The sequence below is a fragment of the Electrophorus electricus genome, chromosome 12 (genome assembly GCF_041902795.1).
Source record: "Electrophorus electricus isolate QZ-2024a chromosome 12, ASM4190279v1, whole genome shotgun sequence".
NCBI classification, from domain to species: Eukaryota; Metazoa; Chordata; class Actinopteri; order Gymnotiformes; family Gymnotidae; genus Electrophorus; species Electrophorus electricus.
The window spans coordinates 2,403,411-2,423,241 of NC_137508.1; the positions used below are offsets into that span (position 1 = coordinate 2,403,411).

Below are 19,831 nucleotides of genomic sequence, written 5' to 3' on the forward strand. Positions count from 1 at the left end.
GAACCATGTGGGGATTTTGAAACCGGTTAAAATGGAAAATAAGTTTCCCAAAATAGGTCTTAATGTCCTCATTCCCTGCATTGGGTGCGTTCTGTCATCTTAACTTTCAGAAGGAGCACTAAAATTCAGGACGTGTGAAGTTTCTTCTTTCTGCATATTTTCAGGACCTAATTCCCTTTTCACAGTGAAAGACATTTTTCTTTCTGCCCTTTATATTGTACATATATATTTCTTTTGCATATATCATTTTGTATTGTTTTTTCCTCCTGTCCAATAAGCTTAAGGTGCATAATTTTATGTAGAACCTCACTCGTTTGTTATGTTTGTGTTTTTAAGGAATCTGATATGCCCACATGCCTGATCACATGAGAAAGTAAAAGAGGTCTTTAGTTTAAAACACACACACACACACACACACACACACACACACACACACACACACACACACACACGCACACACACACAAAAACCAACCAAAAAAACCCCCCAAACCTAAAGAACAAAGGCCTGTGACAGTTGCCAAAAAACACTGGTAGAACTCAGTATGTAGTATAACTGGGTCCTGTGGATAGCTACGGAGCTGTATTTTTAAAACTGGTAACTGGTATACATTTTTAGACTCAGAAGTATGTATATTCAAGTTCATAGTTTTAGACCCAATATATGTTTTGGCCAAAATGAGCCAATTGAGAGTTTTATTATGTGTTTTTGACTATTATTTTAGGAACCTTTCTTCGTGTTCTGCCACATCTCTCCATTAAATAATCAAGTCTGCCAAGCTGTGACTTGACCGTGTGGTCTGCAGTACAGTGCTGGGCAAGGCTGCTGACTCGAAGAGTTAAAGTTGTGGCAGTACACAGCACTGCTGTTTATCTGTTTAACTCCACCGCAGAGAGCCTCGAGTTTTCCTCAGCTCATTCCCTCAACTTGCGGGAAGGGTCCCAAAGGACGCCTCTCGCTGGGGTAGAGGCCTGGCTTGCTTATGCAGCCGCTGCGCTTTGGACCCCCTCCCTGCTCCGTGTGCTAACCACTCAAATCTGTGAAGCTGTGACTTACTCCCAAGGCTCCCTGGTCTGCCTCTGACACGCAGGAAGGTGCGACATGCCCCGTCACCCATGGTCCACAGAGCATACCCAGTCCTCTCAGAAAAGCTGCCCCACTGAGCACCACAGAACCAACTGCCGCCTGAAATGACTGTCCCTGCACAGACATGGTTGTATTGCTCAATATGAAGACTCTGAACCACGGGAAGCTGCATATTTGAACCATTCAGGTGCTTCCTCCAGTGAAACTTGTGCAAGTTTGTTTCTTATTCTTCTGCTTTCTGTTGCTCAGTGCAACACACTAATTTTTGACATCAAATTATTGTTATTAAAATTATTTTTTTTAAAGATTAGTTTAATTCATTTTTGAGAGGAAATCTTGTTCATGAATGGTTTGGTCTTTGTTTGCTCAGTCTGTGTGTACATACAGATCTGTTGCTGCTTGCTACAATTTAGAAACTTTGAATTTCAAGGAGCAGGGTTCACATCTTCCAGTGAAGTGCGTATTCCACTTTGAGAATGAGGGTCAACTTAGCTAGCGTAACATAGTGCTAATAGTCTGCATTTGATTTAGTCCTGCAGAAAGCTGAGCTCATGGTTTTCTGGAAGCACATCAGTCAGTGTGACCATCTGTTCATCTATTTCTCTTTTGCATGCTGTGTGTGACATTTCTCAGCCTGCAATTTTCCACGTTCCCCAGAACTCGTTTCACAAGTCCACTCATTCTGCACTGGAGAGCAGCTGTGTGCCTTGGCTTTGACTCGCCTGGCACTGGGTCTTCAGGGGAGTCACGCTGGCCACCAGCCTTTCCCTCCGCAAGAGCAGTAGTCTCAAAGCTGTGGGCCAAAGTACACATGGAGCACATGAGCAAACATTTAGCTCAGCTTTGAGAGACGGCTGCTTGGACCGTGTGATCCAGGCCCTTCATTTGTCCCTTCTCACTCTCCGTCGTGGTGTCACAGCCGCCTCTCATCCCAGCTCCTCCCTGGGTGCTCCTTCCTAAATTCTCAGTAAGAGGAAGCTGAGCTGGGTGTGCACTTAACTGAATTTTTATTTATTGGTAGTGTGGGATGTTGTAATCTCTCCGTCATCTGAATACATGTTGTGTTTTGGTGCACATGCCTGGCAGTCTATCTGCTTCGGGTCATGTGCTTCTCATGGGGTCGCCCCTGCACATTAAAGCTCTGTGATTTGGTGAGCACGGTTTCTGCCTGCGGCAGATGTGGCCCGCGTGTGCAGATGCGTGGTGTCAAGCTACTGAGCGAGAACAAATTCAAGGCAGATGTGTTCCCTACAGTGCTGTCATGTACAGAAAAAATGATCTCGCTTGTAGGTCACCTGAAGTCTTACTTGCTAGATTGTCAACTGATTTATATTTGAAATACAGTTTCTAATTTTTGGTCATGCAATGCGTTTTAATTGGTGCTATTCTAAAGCCTTTCTGGAATTTAACTAACTCTTGATTCCTGAACCTTAACAAGTTCCCAGTTTAAAATGCTAATATCAATAATGTATTACGCATCAAAATGCTTGATCGGTTCAGTACCAACTGTTCAGTGTGGTAGCTACATAGATTTTTCTCGTACGTTATCAATGTTTTTTCCTTCTGAAGACGCCAAAAATGCATACAAGGTTTATATGTAATCGACCCAAGTTCTCCAGGAAGAAAAATGTTACTCTGTGGTTAATGGACTAAAGTGACAGGCTGATTCCCGTTCTTGGGGGGAAAGCAGAGGCAGAAACACCCCGTTGTGTGTATGAACAGACAAAGAGGCCAAAAGGAATTTGGGACGATTCTCAGAATGGAAGTAGAAATGGAACCTATTTACTAGAACAGGCTACATTTATGTATGAAATGTCTTTTACTAGTACATACTACAGGCTATAAAAAGTCTTTTCATTGCCTAGGCAGTTGCTTGACTCATTCACGGTGCTTTTTGAGCATATAGATTTCTCTCAGTGAACAGTTAAGATGTGCGTTGGCTTTTGTCTTTCCTTCTTTGTGCATGGTTTAATAAGCACCCCCCCCCCTTCTGTGAAATGTGTTTTATAGCTGGATATCTCTGTTTTGTATAGACCCTATAAGCCAATGCCCCCAGTGCGACTTCTTAGTGGATATCTGTGGTCAGCATTTTATGTGGGACTGTTGGAGTTACCCATTACATGGAGCTAGCTTATGTGTCACCACCATTTAGCAATAAAGCAAGGAATGTGTTCTACTCTCCACTTTTCTCCTAGTGTGTGGGCCAAGTCAAAGGTGGATGATGTCATGAGAGAGTCTAACAGTGTATTTTAAATTCACACTCTTCTTGTCGGCAGCATGCAGATGTCGGCGGGTGAGTCCAGGTTCCCTGCTGATTTATTTATTTTTCTCCCTCTGGTAATTTCTGTAGAATGCAGACCAAAAGATGAAGATATTAAAACTTTTTTAATTTTCATCATTAAAATGTACTTTTTTTTAAATACTGCAGTACTGGAGATGGGAAACATGTGGGCTTTGTTTATTCCGGAGAGAGTGTGTTTGTGTTTCGATACCTTTCACGGTGGGAGGCTTAATGGGGATCATCTTGGCAAGAGTTGCTGTTATCCCAGAGGGGACCATAGCCTGTGTCTTGTGCTCACACAGCGCTGTAGCTTTAATTAATCAGAAATGCACAGAGTGGCTACAATTACCATATTCTGTCTCATATGTAGTTGCACATATGTTTTGAGCTGCTGGTTAGTAGTGGTTACAACCTAGGAAAAACAAAATCTAATAAAACGGAAAAAAAAAACATGACTAAACAAAAACCAGAGGGCTATTATATGTAATATATTTAATAATACATAGAATAGCATTAAAAGTCCTAACTACAAGCATGACCGTATCTAAATCTTGCAGTTCAGGGTTTCCTGGGTGAGCTGTAGGTACTGCAGTAACTCTGGCAGTTTAAGAACACTTTTAAGGAAGTCCTCCTCAGGAAGCATGCCATTGGGACCTGCTTGTCTTCTAGTCAAAGCATCTATTCTGTTACTGCCATGGTACTCCACAGTGAAGGAAATGTGTACTGCCCCCTAAAGGCAGCGTAGGAGGTGTTCAAGATGCTCATTCCAGTAAGGATCCAGTTCCGTGTGTGTGTGTGTGTGTGTGTGTGTGTGTGTGTGTGTGTGTGTGTGTGTGTGTGTGTGTGTGTGTGTGTGTGTGAGAGATCTGACCTGCTGTCTGATGGTATTGCATTACTGTCAGTACGGAGGAGCACCTGGGCTTTCTCACCTTAAATCAGGCTGAAGAAGCTAAGGATTAGCCAAATGGCTGTCAAATTCAAACCACTGGGGAACAAGTGGCATGGATGTGTGTGATTTTGTGTAAACTCTCCCGGGATGAGAAGGGTGGGTGTAAGTGTGGGTGTGGGCCTGTGCGGGTCCTTTTAAGAGCCTGAAGTTAAAGCATGCGTCTTCCCTGTCAGTCACAGGTCCACAGCCATGCAGTAATGCTAAATCTCACACCAAAATGATTTCCAGTAGTTCAGTTTAACATTTTCCATTTAACGTCTCGCTGGCATCCGACATGAACCAGCATTAATGCATTTGATTGGTCACCCTTTATTTCTCTGTGCCTTACATCCACTGACCAGGTGCCATTAGGATGGCACATTTCATTATTCCTTTAGAAGAGTCTTGCATGTAAAATGGCATAAATAACCAATAAAAAAGAACAACAAAAACAAATATATTATTAGACCAAACAATGGAAAAAAGTCGGCAATACACCTGATTACAAATCTTTGCTCACCATTTTATAATAGAGGCAGAAGCTGTTTTCGGAGTTAACTGGTCACATTCATAATCATGTCCAAAGGTAAGTACATAAAGCTGCTGTTGTGATCCTGACTAACAGCAGTAAAACATCCTTACATTTCCTGTAATGTTTCCTTTACGTTTTTTGCAGTTGTATCAAGCTGGAATAGCCATGCTTCATGTTTCAGTCATATAAGGAGCTTACAGTCTAGCATTTATGTGATCTAGTTGTTGAATGGTGCCAATCAGGAGAGAGTTCTAAAAGAATATGAACGGCTTTGGAAATGCCATGGAAGGTTTGGAAAAACCATGAATATGTGGTGAAAATATGGTACCATGGGTCATTGCCAAGATCAGGATCCCTCTCTAAAGATGAAAGGACAAGGAAAAAACTTTTTAATGGGAGATGAGAGACATTCTGCAACAGTTAATGGAGCTGCAGGGATTTCTGGCAGGTACTGGTTAATGTCTGCATGTGACAACAATTTCCCGTATTGTGTCTGGGCTGTGGAGTAGGATAGCAGTTTCTCACAGAGAAGTACATACAAGCCTGTCTACATTCTGCAAAAAGGAAATGCATCCAGTCACCCAAAACAATGTGGGAAATTATTCATATGAATAGAGATTTCACCTACAAACATAACGACCCAAAGTACGAATCCATGTAAACCAAGGTATTTCTTCAGAAAACTTAAGAGGGCTGTACCCAGGAGATCCCCTAGCAGTTTGAAAGAGATTTGGGAGGAAGAGAAGGATAAAATTGCAAATTGCAAATGGGCAAAGTCTATAGAGACTGCTGATTCACAAAGACTCACTGCTGTTCTAAATGCAAAAGGTGTTTTGAACAGTGATAATTGGTGTCATGGGAAAGGTATACCTACGCAACAAGGATTTTGTGAGAATTTTTATTTTATATAATTTTTCCATTGATGATCTAGTTGATGCTCTTGTTTATTTAAATTTTTTGGTTACAAGCTCACATTAGAAGAATTCAGACATTAAAAAAATGTTTTTAATGATTTGTCTTGATGTCTTGCATTATATTACAAAAGCATGCAATTTAAATAATGGTTTATGCACCATATAATCAATTTAAGAAAGGCTAAATATGGAACTACATGAATATACAAATCTTTTTAATATATTTGTGCCACCTGGCTGATGGATGTCTATGTGCCTGCCAGAAGAGGCACAAACTAATTACTATTCCTGCTCCTCGATTCTTTTGTGCAAAAATAATACCACCCCCTTTTTCTCTCTCTCTCTCTCTCTCTCTCTCTCTCTCTCTCTCTCTCTCTCTCTCTCTCGCTCTCTATCAGCTGTCGCCACAAGCAGTGGAGGACAGATCTGCCTTCATCTAGTGTGGTGATCACCTTCCATAATGAGGCTCGTTCTGCTCTGCTCCGCACCGTGGTCAGGTGGGCCTACCTGCTTATCATACATCTGCATTTTCAGCAATGCTTAGCCCTTCTGGGATTGCTCCCAGTGCTCACTGCTGTAGGCATATATATCCATGTTAAAGCTAACAAAACGTCCACTGCACCCCTTAGTGTGCTGAAGAAAAGTCCTCTCCATCTGGTCAAAGAGATCATCCTTGTGGACGACTACAGTGACAACCGTAAGTGCCCCGTGCCTAACCCTCCATCTCCACAGCAGGTCAGAGCTTCCCTCATTTCCTTGGCCTTTCAGATGTCCCCTTTAACTTCTGTCATTCAGTGTGACATCGTTTGATGCATTCAGCCATAAAATGACATGCCAGGTTTGTATTAAGGTGCAAAGGGAACTCCATCAGCCTGTGTCATGCAACCTACATGCAACGTATCTCTACGTGGTTTCGTGTGGACCTTGCCGCCTTTGTTTCATAGCTTTTAAATTCATGGTATTTTACTTTGTTACTCACAGCTGAAGATGGGGCATTGCTTGGGAAAATCGAGAAAGTCCGAGTTCTTCGGAATGATCGGCGAGAGGGTGAGTGCTGTAACCGCACAGGACACCTACCCAGCATTTTGCTGTAGTGATGGGTGTCATCGCCTATGTGTTATAACAAAACAAAGCAGAATAAAGCAAACGCATAATGAAGGTTTTGTCTGTAACTACATGACTACATGTTGCACCAAGTGAAATAATAAAGGTATTACTAGACTGCAGTTCTAAACATTGATGAAGGATTTCAGTCCAGAGATGATTAGCTACCTCCTCATTAAAATGCTTAGATATCATCCATAACTACAGTAATCCATATAATAATAGTTAGGAGGCATTAAGAATAGTTGGAGCCTGCTTGTTTCTACTGACTCTAAATAGTACAACTTTGGCACTATTAAAGCTACCTTTACATACATAGTGTGAAACCATCTTTGATATAACAAAACCACATAATGAAAGTCTACTGGCTCTTGTTACAGAAAGACACAAATGGACAACAGTCTGCTATCATCCCTAGACTTAAGTGCAACTCTCCGTTAAGCTGCGAGTGTGCTGGGCTGAAATCCTCCCCCATAGGCTTTAGAGTTCAGAGTACACGCTGCTCCAGCTCAGACGCCGTCTTGCTGGCTTCTGTCATGACATTCAGGCTGTCCACTGATATTAGGAGCTGGATTTACAGTTTAGGCTGTAAATCAATACTGCATTAGTATTTTGCCCCACCAAAAGTCAAACTGTTTCCAGATGATTGTAGTGATTTTGGAAAAGCGTTTTGTGATATCTGAGGGGGCAAAGGAGTAGAGAAGTTTGTAAGGGGCACAGAAATGGAACCAGGCTGTATTTAAAATGTACTTGTAGAAACTGTGAGTGCCTTCATCCCCTCAGCTCTGCGCCATTGGAATGGGCATTTTAGTGGCTCTTTCTTTCCAACGGTTTCATTATCTTTTCCCAAAGTTTTCTTTATTCAGCCTGCTCTAATTGCTAGCTAGTTAATAGTCTTCCTCAGTTTACCACACTGATCAAATGAACTGACATGATGTCACTTAAAGTGATGAAGCTGCTCAGCTGTAGTGAACAATGAGATGGAGGCAGCTGGTGTTTCGTCCCTTTGACATCCTGACCACATCCCTTTGTACCAGCCTGAGTCTTGTAAAAGGCCCAGCTCTACTTCACTTGGGTGTTTGGAGAACGCAGAACCTCGGGGCAATAAATGCACTGTTATGACAATGTATTTTTGGAAAGTGTTATGAGCCAAAAACAAAACATGCTTACTGTTGTCAAGTCTCTCAAAAAGGACTTCTAGACATGCAGTTTTGTCCCTCTAAATTACTTTAGACTAAGCGCAGGTGCTTGTTTATTTGAATGTCATTTTAGATCAACATAATTAATAATACTGAATAATACGAGACTTCAAAATGTAAATGCTATGGGGTAATGGCATAACAGCTTTGAAAAGCATTAAACACAGGATCCACATACAAAGAAGTATGTAATAGCTTTTGTTGTTTACAGGGGTTGTGAATTAGGGATTTTTGGGGAATCTTACAGAATTTGTGAAAAGTCTCATCGCTCAAGAGACAAATGATTCCATTAGTGTGCTATCCAGCAGTATTACCTCCTCCTAGCTACTGTGGCTGCACATTTTGTCATTGCACTCTGAAGGGTTTCTGAAAGTACCTGTCTGTGTGCCTGTAGTCCTGGGTACATCTATACTGCTGGATCACTGGTAATGTGATTATAGCCAAGATGTAATGTCAAGATGTATGAGATGGTGCAGAAAGAACTTTCCCCAAGATAAGGAACAGAGATAGATGCTATGTGTTTCTAGAACAGCCACGGGCCAGCTTCTCATCGTTTGTTTTTGTGTGTGTGTGTGTGTGTGTGTCTGATCTAAGGTCTGATGCGATCGCGTGTCCGAGGGGCAGACGCAGCCACGGCGGGTGTCCTCACCTTCCTGGACAGCCACTGCGAGTGTAATGAACACTGGCTGGAACCCCTGCTGGAGAGGGTGGCTGAGGTTCGTGTTACCACTCTCCCAAGCCTCTGACTCACGATGTTCCCACACACTTGCAGACAGGCAAATCCCTCTGGCTACATAGCTCTTTACTCACACATTTTACAGCGTCCCTAATTTAAAAAGGATGGCGAAGGGGTTGTGCTCATCATGACGTCAGCCTTGAGCGGGTCAGGTCAGAGGTTTGGGTTTGTTTACTCATGAGGGCAGACTGCCATCCTTAAATGAACTTTATACAGTTCTCTTTGGCTTTGGAGTTTAATTGCACCTCTTTCATCATGTGATTAATCCATCAGTTTGGCTATCTGTCTTCCCATGACATTTTCATTTAGAGGATCTCAGTGTGCTCAGGTGTTGTGTATGTGAGTGGGTGTGGGAATATGTCTGCCAAGCAGGTGTGTCATTCTCCAGCAAACAAAATCTCCTGATGGATAGGAATATCCTGTCTGGCATACGACCAGCAGCAGAAACACACATAGAGACACATAGGTATCCTTGTGTAAAACACATATGCCAACACACGTGTCCTTGTGTGTACACACACACACACACACACACACACTTTTATCTACATCAGGGCTTCTCACCTCCAGTTCTGGGTGCACATTTCCCGAACCATCTCCCTTCCTGCCTTATTGCCTTCCTGCCAACACACCTACGTGATATTTCTTGTTCAGCCGGATAAACTGTTTTTTAAGCAGACCTCTTTCTGGATTATATAGAAATAAGAATTTGGCCCGATTCCACTTCAGAAAAATTAGAAGCTTTTTACTTCCCTAATTAGGAGCTTCTTTACTATTTTTATAAACTTCTCTGTTTGACTGTCTGTGGCTGTCTACTGATCTGTCTGTCTGTGGCTGTCTCTTTCTGTCTCTTTCTGAAGCAGTGATATATGAATATGCTGGTGATTAGAGGGTGTTTTGAATGCAGCCTCTGTGCTTTTTATCCAAATAGATGAGTATAAAAAGCATTGTGGTGTTTACTGTTTATTTCTGGGCTTCAACCTCCACTGCTGTAATCATCCCAGAATGGTAGCAAATGTCAGACCTGAACATTTTTTGTGCATCCTGGCTGGCCTATTCTCCATAAATGTAAAAGCAAATGTAGACAAGAAAGTTACTCCCAATAAATCTGCTTTAAACTGCTTGGTTTGACATCATTTGCTTTACCACTCTACCTACAAGCGATACTAGAGATGATGAAACACGTTCCTAGTTATATAAAACACACATTTTCAACTCTGAGGCATGCAAAAACTGCATGTCAGTGAAATAGGCCAGGAAGGGGACTTGGTAACAAGGTTTGTATCTAAATGTGTTCTCCTAACTGGTTTCATTCATTTATTAATCTGATTTTCTACAGGGCACTATCATTTTCCTTACTTTAGTGACTGGAACCTTGCTTTTGTTTGTCCTGTTGTTTCTCGTTGACAGGACAGGACACGTGTTGTCTCTCCCATCATAGACGTCATTAACATGGACAACTTCCAGTATGTTGGAGCCTCAGCTGATCTCAAAGGAGGTGAATCCCCCTGCAGATGCTTTGCCCCCGACCCCACCTCTCAACATCAACTGTCATGTTCTCCAGTCACTCATTAAATGATGCATTGTGTGTTGTAGAAGGAGAGAATGCAAGAGTCTAGGTGCATATGCATGTGTACGTGAATTGCACAGATGCATCAAATGTCTGTATGATGCATTTATTTTTGTGTGTCTGATAGTGTGAGTAGGTGGAGAATACATGGCGGGGGGCGTGCCTTGGTATCTTTGCTTCTGTGTGACCAAGCACACTGTTAGGTGGTGAAAGTCTCACTTAAGTACATGTTATGTGCTCCTGCTCTCCTCTTCTTTCACATGTTGCATTGGTGGGGCTACAGTTTCCTGTCCTGCACTAATTCCCAAAGGGTCCGAGCCAGCAGGAGGACGCAGGGGAATGGGAAGTAGGAAGCAGCTAAAATTAAAAGTCCCATCATCCCATTATCTTGCACAGCAAGATTACAATTTGATTACACTTTTCACAGCCATTTTTGATCATTCTCCTCATGTTTGTTTGTTTCAGTATTGTGACTGAGTTTGTTAAACACCCCCAAGGTGTGCCAGAGAAATGAGGCAAAGCTTTACAGGGGAAGGAGAGTGCACTCTCCCCTGCCTAAGGCCCAGAGCTCAAGCACTGGGCTTTCCTTGTTCTTTTCACTGTTTTATTGATGTCACAGTAATGGCCCGTGCAATATTAATGCTGTGGAAGGCTACAATATGCAGATGAGCTTCTAAATTCTTTTTACTGTGCTGTGACCACTCTGGCCAACATCGCACACTCCAGATTAGCTTTGTGGGCATTTTACAAACTTTTGATTATTTTGGTCAAAATAGTGCAGGCCTTTAGCCATAACCATTATGGGTTCACCAGAGTGTTATAATATATTACAATCAATATTACAATAAGTAGCAATTTATTCACAACAAATGAATAAATTGCTACAAATTAGTTACTTTAAAATAAAAATATGGCCTTTTGGTTTAATAAATTCTGTATCTGGAGATGCCATTGGTCTGAACTGGTTAGATCTGCTTACTTCAATCTAATACCAGTTCAGATGCTTTATTCTAGGACACTTCTACTTTAAAAGCTCTGAGCCATGTTTAGACACTAAGAAATCTGGGTAATGATCTGTGTGGTGGCAGAGGTGACCAGAGGTGACCCAGTCCACAGTATAGGAGGCCCTGCTCTGGTGAAGGCTGTTTATGTCCATTTTCACAGTTGAGCTTTTATCTGGACCAAGGTCCACTTGCTCCGCAACTTTAATGCATTTGGTCAAGTGTGAAAGCTGTTTTTAAGCAGTCTAGAGCACTGATGTATGGTCCTTCTGAAGTCGCTGGTCTGGAGTTCGCTTCTAGTGAGCTCTGGTGCGGTTTGCTGTAGGTGTAGAAGCTATCCGTACTCGGCGCCGCACGTGGGCTTGTGCGATCCATAGGATCGTCCCATGTTATCACTATTTTGCATCCGTATATGTCTAATAAAAGCACACTTCCATAGGACTGAAGCAAGCTTACTAAGAGAATCGCAAAAACGTATGTCTGCTGATGAGCATGAGCATGACTAAAAACTTTCTCTTTATTTGCATGTGTTCCTGCACGGTGAAATGCCATGTATCCCCAAACGGGTGCTGTTCGATGCTTAAGTGTTTTATCCAAAGAACATAACAACAAGCAGTAAACGGACGAACCTAGTGGCTAATATTTTCTAACCTGCGGCAAACAACAGTGACGTGTGGAGTTGCGCAATCGATCCATGGTTCGGATGGAATTCTGTGTGAAAGCAAACCAGCAATAATAAGCCCTACCCTCAAACGAGCCCATAATGGGTCCTGGGTGTGGATTCAGGTATTCAAGACAAGTGTGAACGTATGGAGAAAGGGCAGTCTTCATCCTTACTCATCTCTCTCTCTTTTTTTTTCTCTCTCTCTTTTTTTGTACCTGCAGGATTTGACTGGAATCTGGTCTTTAAGTGGGACTACATGACTCTGGAGCAGAGGCGGGCGAGGCAGGGAAACCCTATCGCGCCGATCAAGTATGAAACGCATGCTTTTCCTTCCATGAGACAATTGTCTGCATAAACCTTGGGAATTGCATTTGGATTAGCAGTTAGTTTAGTAACATGGAACATGTAAGATGTGGTAGATGGTCTTTGTGGAAGACATATTTTTTAAGATAATGCTACAGTGCAAACTGAGCAACATAAAAAAAAAAAAAAAAAACCTTACTGAAATAGTATGGAATCACATTAATATGTCTGCCAGACACTATTGGCAAAACCCACTTGCACATAATTGTTTAATTTTTTGCAGATAAGATTAATTCATTTTGCAAAGGGAAATACTTTCATAAAATCCTTATAATAGACAAACAAAAAGCTCTTTGTGCTTTGTGCAAGAGGAGAGGGGCCAAGATGTGTCTGCTGTAAATCAAAACATTTACTCCATAAAATAAACTTTTAAAAATCCTTTATATAATAGTTACATTGAAGTGTGGCACGCTGATGCTGGTTTAGCCTAGGCTCACTGGATCCGCTGTAGTGACTTGATGGAGCTTTTTTCACAATGATCAAAGTGACTTAAAATGAATAAAGTGACTTCTCAATGAAGATCACAATGATTACCAAAACGTTTAAAGTAAAGTAAGCATAAAATGAGCCCTGGCTGAAAGAGCTAACAAGGAGAACACCACTGGCTTTCGTGAGACTCCTCCTGTGCCTTTTACAGACTCTCCTTGAACTGTCTTCACAGTGTCGGGTGTCTTTTCATCTTTAGCAACAAAAAAAAGTGAAGGTCGGAATACATAAAAGAATTAAAATGCAAGTATGTGACAGGTGTTATTCTGACTAAGCAGCAGGGCTGAATCAGCCAAGACCCCATATGCGCTGCAGTATGACCGACTCAGACAACTGGATATGTGGGTGCCGTACTGAAATATTTATTTAGTTTGGCAAAAAAAAAAAAACTTTTGCCCTGTTTTTCTCCTGTTTATCTGCATTTGTCCCTTCTTAGAACTCCTATGATTGCGGGTGGTCTCTTCGTCATGGACAAAAGTTATTTTGAGGAGCTTGGAAAATACGACATGATGATGGACGTGTGGGGGGGTGAAAATCTTGGTAAGAGAAAAATCCATGTTTTAAATGCACTTCATCCAGATTACCGCAACGCAGGTGAGGCGTCACTGATCGCTCATAGAAAGCGGAGCTGTAAACCTTGTCCACTAGGAGTGCTATAGTTCTCTGTTATGACAGCAAACGTAAGTAATGCAGAGCGGGCACAGCTGGGCAGGAAAAAGTGAGACAGCATTGCCAAAATGATCTGTGTAGCCATCCTGAATGACCACGGTCCTTCCGAAAGCAAATGTCAAGCCATGAAACTGGCCCCGGCTCACTCCCACCCTGATCTAAGTGGCCATGCAGGTCATGCTAGCGGAGCTGATGCCTTTGTTTTTGTTTGTTTTGTTTTGTTGTTTTCAGCTGGCTTTCTGTTGAATAATGCAGTTGAAAACTGAGGTAAACTCATGAATCTGAAACTGTACATGTCTATGGCATTGATGTATGTAAAATGACGAGGAAAGCCATGATTCGCTTCACAAACACACCACTTATTTCATCTGCAGTGGAAAAGGTCAGAAGAATCCAGCCAATGATGTCTTCACTGCACAAAAAAGTTTTGGGGCTTTTTAACAGATGTAACAGTCATAAGACACAGAGGGCAATAGGGACAGAGCTGTAGCTGTTCTAATGTCACCTTCTCTTTGTAAATACATGTGGGATGGTTTTGTGTGGTTTAGATGCATGCGCTTTTATTTGGATGCAAGTATTTCTTCATTTTCCTTTTTTTCTGCTTTGCTTTTTCCAGTTGCAGTTCTTCGATGTCTGTACTGTACCTTTTCTGTGCAGTGTGTGTGTGTGTGTGTGTGTGTGTGTGTGTGTGTGCGCGTGTGCGTGTGTGTGTGTCGTGCGTGCACGTAGCTGACTGTGTGTATGCTCTTCAGAGATCTCGTTCCGCGTGTGGCAGTGTGGGGGCAGTCTAGAGATCATTCCCTGTAGTCGTGTTGGACACGTCTTCAGGAAGCAGCACCCGTACACCTTTCCTGGAGGCAGCGGCACGGTGTTTGCCAGGTAGCTGAGAGAGTGCTCGGGACGGGCACTTAACAAACAAATACGATTCATCTATTATTTGCAGCATAATATGCAGAGGGGTCAGGAATCAGTGCTTATGTGATATATATTGTCCCTTATCCAGTGAAGATTTTATCAAACAAAATGGTGCCTAGAGTACATTATTGCTCAGTTGTAATGGTCATAAGGCACAGATGTAACAGTCAAAGGGCTCCACCCAGTGGCTGAAAGTGGGTACTGACTGCACAAACAGAGGAGCTTAAAACACTAAGCTCATACAGATGAGCAATGTGCTTTGGCCGTTGAATCCTTTTCCAGATTTGAATAGCTGCTGATGCTTCCAATGTACAGCTCAGCCTTCCGACCTGGAAAGAGCCCTGCTTCTGTTACATTGGGGGGGGGGGGGGGTAAATTGACACAGCATGGGATAGGAATCACATTGTCACCATATTAGTCGCCCGTTTTTTAGCCATTCACCTTCCAAAAAATATATTTCACAGTCTTACTTAAAATTAAGCTCAAATATGGAACAGCGCTGGTGCTAAACAAAGTCTTGACAGGGAAATGAGACCTAGCAACACGATGACCTTGTGACGGGCCTTCTCCTGCTCTCTGCAGGAACACGAGGAGAGCGGCTGAGGTCTGGATGGATGATTTCAAGAACTTTTACTACGCTGCTGTGCCTTCTGCACGGAATGTCCCCTATGGCAAGTAAGTGTGTCCCTGTTACTGCACACCAAATACTCTTTGAGTGAGTCTCTTTGAGCCTGCTCAAGAGCATCTTCCTCTCCACCAGTATCCAGAGCAGGCTGGAGATGAAGAAGAGGTTAGGCTGCAAGCCATTCAAGTGGTACCTGGAGAACGTCTACCCAGAACTGCGGTGAGCCTGCAGCGCGCATATATATATATATATATAGCCTTTGTAAATGTGCAGATTAATAATTTATTCTGCAGCCAAATACTGTGTATTAAATTGCAGAGGTGATGATATATATATAAATAAATAGAATTAAACAGTTTAGCCTCATCATATATATATATATATATATATATATATGATGAGGCTAAACTGTTTAATTCTATTTATTTATATATATATCATCACCTCTGCAATTTAATACACAGTATTTGGCTGCAGAATAAATTATTAATCTGCACATTTACAAAGGCTACTTCAGCATTTCTTTCTTTTTTTTAATTCTGTAAACTGCATTAATGGATATCAGCATGAATGAACAGCTGACCTGTGTCTGTGTACACGAAGCCGCCTTCGCTTTATGGGGCCACTTGTGTGTGACTTGTACAGGGTTCCTGACCACCAGGACATAGCGTTCGGTGCTCTGCAGCAGGGTGGCAACTGTCTCGACACACTGGGGCACTTTGCTGATGGTGTGGTGGGCGTCTACGAGTGCCACAATGCCGGGGGCAACCAGGTACCATTCGTGTCACAGGTACAGCCCTGAGCAGTTTTATAGGGAACAGGAGAGCACTGGGTGAAGCACACGGCCACCATCAGCACCAATTAAGGAGAGAGGGGGCCTGACGCCAACCTCCACTGCATTATGGGCTTGGGATCACACGGACCACAGTAGCTTCTTTAGACACCACATTGAAAAATTACAAGAAATTTAAAGCTTTTAGTGTTTATATAACAAGGAATGGCTACAGCAGTTTATATTGTGTGTGTGAAGTTGAGGTCGTGTCACTGGATTGCTGTACGTCACCTCTCTTCCTCTCTGTTTTTTGCATGTGTTCAGGAATGGGCCTTGACCAAGGATAAGTCAGTGAAGCACATGGACCTGTGTCTGACAGTGGTGGAGCGCACAGCCAGCTCCCAAATCAAACTGCAGGGCTGCAGGGAAAATGACAGCAGACAGGTGAGCGAACACCCCTGCCGCCAGGGCGTCAGCGCACGGGTCTGGCTCACACGATTGCTCCTGGAGCTGAGAACAAGAAGCTGAATGTTTCTCTTAGTACAAAAATCTACTCTCTTCATTTGTTGATTTTATTCTATTATTTTATCGTGTTTACCTGTCAATAATACTGTTTTGACAAAATTTGACTTTCATTAGTATTTATATTTTATTTTAACATTTATTTTAGTGCCCTGTTTATTTTAGTTTCATTTATCTTTGTATTATAATCAGTTTCAAATATAATTTTTAAACAAATTCTGTACCCTACATAAATAATACCTATTACTGTTAGAATGATGGAGCTTGGTCCAAACGTCACCTTAGCAAAGATTCCTGATGCTGTTTGGAGGAATGGAGATGAAGCTGATAACAGTGTTTGTATACCCTCCACAGAAATGGGAGCAGATTGAGAACAACTCCAAGCTGCGGCATGTCGGCACCAACCTGTGCCTGGACAGCCGGAGCGCGCGCAGTGGCGGCCTGACGGTGGAGGTGTGCAGCCTCTCTTTGACCCAGCAGTGGAAGTTCACCCTCAACCTGCAGCCCTAGCCCCGTCCTGCCCTGGAGCTCCACCCCCTTAGTCCCGCCCTGGAGCGACAGCCCCCAGCTGCTCTGTTGGGCCGGTGTGCTGCTCTCAGCGAGGGGACGCTGCTGTCCAGCCGCAGCTAGCCCAGTCATGCCCCTGCCCTACCCGGCCCCCAGGGTCATGGGGCCACCCAAACGGACAACGAAAACAAACAAACATGATGACTTTTTTCCATCCAACAATATACCTCACTCTTTTTCATTTTTTTTTTTTTTTTTTGGTCCAGCTTCTGGAAAGTGAATCTAAACGAAATGTTAAAAAAAAAAAAAGGTTTGGTTTGAGGTTTACCTTCCTGTTTCTGATGCCAGCGAGAAAGGGTCTGATTTCTTAGTTGTTGCCGTTTATTCTGACGTTTTTCCCACCAGTTAATTTGTTTGTTTAAACAAAGAACACTATTACAAAAAGGATCTCTTTGTTGACATTTTTCAAATTTTGGCGCTCCCATTTCTTTGACTTTTTTTCTTTAAACAAAGGGGACTTTTACTGTGTTGTTCTTTTCGTTGCCCATAACCAACATTGTGGAATGTCAGCGACGCTCTATAGATGCTCCATGTCCACGCAGCGTGTGGGCTGGAATTTTGAAAGAGGACTGGCTCAGTATAGTTCACCTTCCTTGGCTTGTCTCCTCTGCCAGGATGGACACACGCGCATGTGCGCGCACACACATGCACACTGACTGTGGAGAAAGTCTGAAGGCCTTATTTTCTTGAACTGAGTGTCGTATGCAGTAACGAAAAAAACATCTAAGGCCAGCCTTTTTTTTCTACAGTTTCTATTAACTCGTCACTCTGTGTGTCTTGCGTCTCGAAGGTACAATGTGTTTGGATTTGAACCGCTTCCTTTTTGGGCCTCAGGAGTGTTTTTAATGAGGTGCTGTTCTTGACTCCACACAGCACATAACACTGGCTGCCCTCTTTGTCCCAAAACTGTCATTAATGTCTCAAGTTGTCATGTGCATTTTCCATATCTAATCAGAACAGCTTCCTGTCAGAAGGATTTCCTTGGATGTAGCAACCTTATAGTTATTGATAATTTCATGATGTGGAATAATCAAGTTGGTGACATGATGGTTGTAACTGTGCTCAAGCTGTTTTGATTTGAACATGTATTTGTTTTATTACCGTTTTTGATTTGTGTTGCTGTCCCAAGGGTTCCACCTTCTGCACACCTCACTGTTGTTTCCACATGTTCAAATGGTGACAGGACAGGAATGTTGCTTGTGGTTCCTTTATACTTTGACTGTGTGTACATATGCATACATGTGTATACTTTACAGTCCTAATTATTCTTGTATTTTAATTTTGATTATGAGTTTCCCAGTACAAGTAGCAACGAATGGTCTAATTTGTGTGCTGTAACTTGTATTACGTGATTGTTTCATGTTACTCTGTTTGGCTGGTTAGAGCAATTGTCTAAAGATGACTGTCTGAGCTGCTTTAAACAGAAAAGACGATTCTGTCCAGCTGTGTGTGTGTGTGTGTGTGTGTGTGTGTGTGTGTGTGTGTGTGTGTGTGTGTGTGTGTGTGTGTGTTGGTTAGGGTCACAAGCGGCTTGAACGTAACTGAACACGAGGGGAGAAAGGTGTCTGTCTGTACTTTCTCTTATACATGTCACCATGCTTTTGTCTTTTCTTGTTACTTTCAATACTTTTCTTAAGTTCTGTCAGGTGATGCTGATTTAGCCCTCGGGGAGCAGTTTCTGTTTGTAAATGAAATGGGTTCATAAGTTTTTGACTTGGTTCCATATCTCTGACTTTGTATGTCTGAATCAGGATAGCCATGTAGCATTCTGTAATTTATTCTAGTATAGGACTCCTAGACAAAATGAGCCACTGTCATACTGTAAACGTCGTGTTCATGTTACCCAGTGTGTTTCCGACTTTGCTACATCACCATGTCTTTTTCCAGATGCAGGGTATCATGGATCCTTGGAAATGGATTCGAGGCAAACACAAGCCTTGCTGGAGGTGTGTGTAGTTGGTGACCATCTTAAGAATCTCTGAATTGAGACTGAGTAGGTTGCGAAAAAGGACCCCTCCCCACCCGTTTACGTTCTAGCAACCTTTGTTGAGAGCATGAATTAGAGCTCTTGGAGTCAGATATGCCCTCTTTCCAGACATCGGACAGAAAGTAATTTCATACATGGTACAAGATGATGCACATGTAAAGAACTTTTCCATTAACCTTGAAGCGATCTTACCTTTCTCCCGTTCTAAGGAGAACCCAGCAAAATACTATTGCCTATAGCCATTCAGTAATTATAACACAAACATATGGGCAACGTTCGGAAAAAACATTTACAGAAAGAAACACTCATTTAATGGTATCAAAAACAAAGCCAAATACTGAGAAAGAAATGAATGACAAGGACTAATTTCTGATTTGGACTGAATATTTACAGAGTTATTTACTGTTTGGTTTAGTTCTTTAAGCGTATTTTAAAGATCGGACAAATTACATCAACACAACTTGACCCCAATTTTTTCTCTCCTTTACTTCAGTATAATGATTGAGTGTTTTCATATATTTGGCAACTTTAGGTTAAAGAAGGTCTTGACGTTGCATTTAATGGCAAAGGAGACATGGGGTTAGCAGTTGTAAGAGTATATGTGTGTATATACAATATGTATGTTCATGCATGTACATATACACATACAATTGCAGTTAATAGTGACTTGGTCAATTGTACAGCGCTTGTATTTGTTCACTGTTTTATAGATATGGCAAGAGGTTTACTTTGAATGAGGAAAAATTAACTTAAATAAAAGTTTATATATATAAAATCAATGGTGTTTGTCTGAACTTAAGCTGCTCACCACCAACAGTTCTTACCTGCTAGAGAAACCATAGTGCCCAGCCAGTAGACTTGTTCCTACTAGAAAAGTGAACTTAAAATGACAAAATGAATCCAGAATGCA

General features: G+C 42.2%; 1 protein-coding gene across 4 annotated transcripts in view; it reads left to right on the forward strand.

Moving 5' to 3' along the window:
* galnt2 (UDP-N-acetyl-alpha-D-galactosamine:polypeptide N-acetylgalactosaminyltransferase 2) overlaps nt 1–19,696 on the forward strand; it is a 52,896-nt gene extending 33,200 nt beyond the window's left edge. For 2 of the 4 annotated variants that reach the window (XM_035531852.2, XM_081724074.1), the window contains exons 4-16: nt 6,140–6,238; nt 6,371–6,438; nt 6,723–6,788; nt 8,639–8,760; nt 10,191–10,278; nt 12,237–12,324; nt 13,301–13,404; nt 14,286–14,412; nt 15,031–15,123; nt 15,209–15,292; nt 15,719–15,863; nt 16,170–16,289; nt 16,722–19,696. In XM_035531852.2, the coding sequence (XP_035387745.1) occupies nt 6,140–6,238; nt 6,371–6,438; nt 6,723–6,788; nt 8,639–8,760; nt 10,191–10,278; nt 12,237–12,324; nt 13,301–13,404; nt 14,286–14,412; nt 15,031–15,123; nt 15,209–15,292; nt 15,719–15,863; nt 16,170–16,289; nt 16,722–16,877 (1,360 nt within the window). In that variant the 3' untranslated portion in view covers nt 16,878–19,696. The remainder of the gene's footprint in view (nt 1–6,139; nt 6,239–6,370; nt 6,439–6,722; nt 6,789–8,638; nt 8,761–10,190; nt 10,279–12,236; nt 12,325–13,300; nt 13,405–14,285; nt 14,413–15,030; nt 15,124–15,208; nt 15,293–15,718; nt 15,864–16,169; nt 16,290–16,721) is intronic. The other 2 variants (XM_035531853.2, XM_081724075.1) reach the window with 1 other exon arrangement.
* The last annotated feature ends 135 nt before the right edge of the window (nt 19,697–19,831 follow it).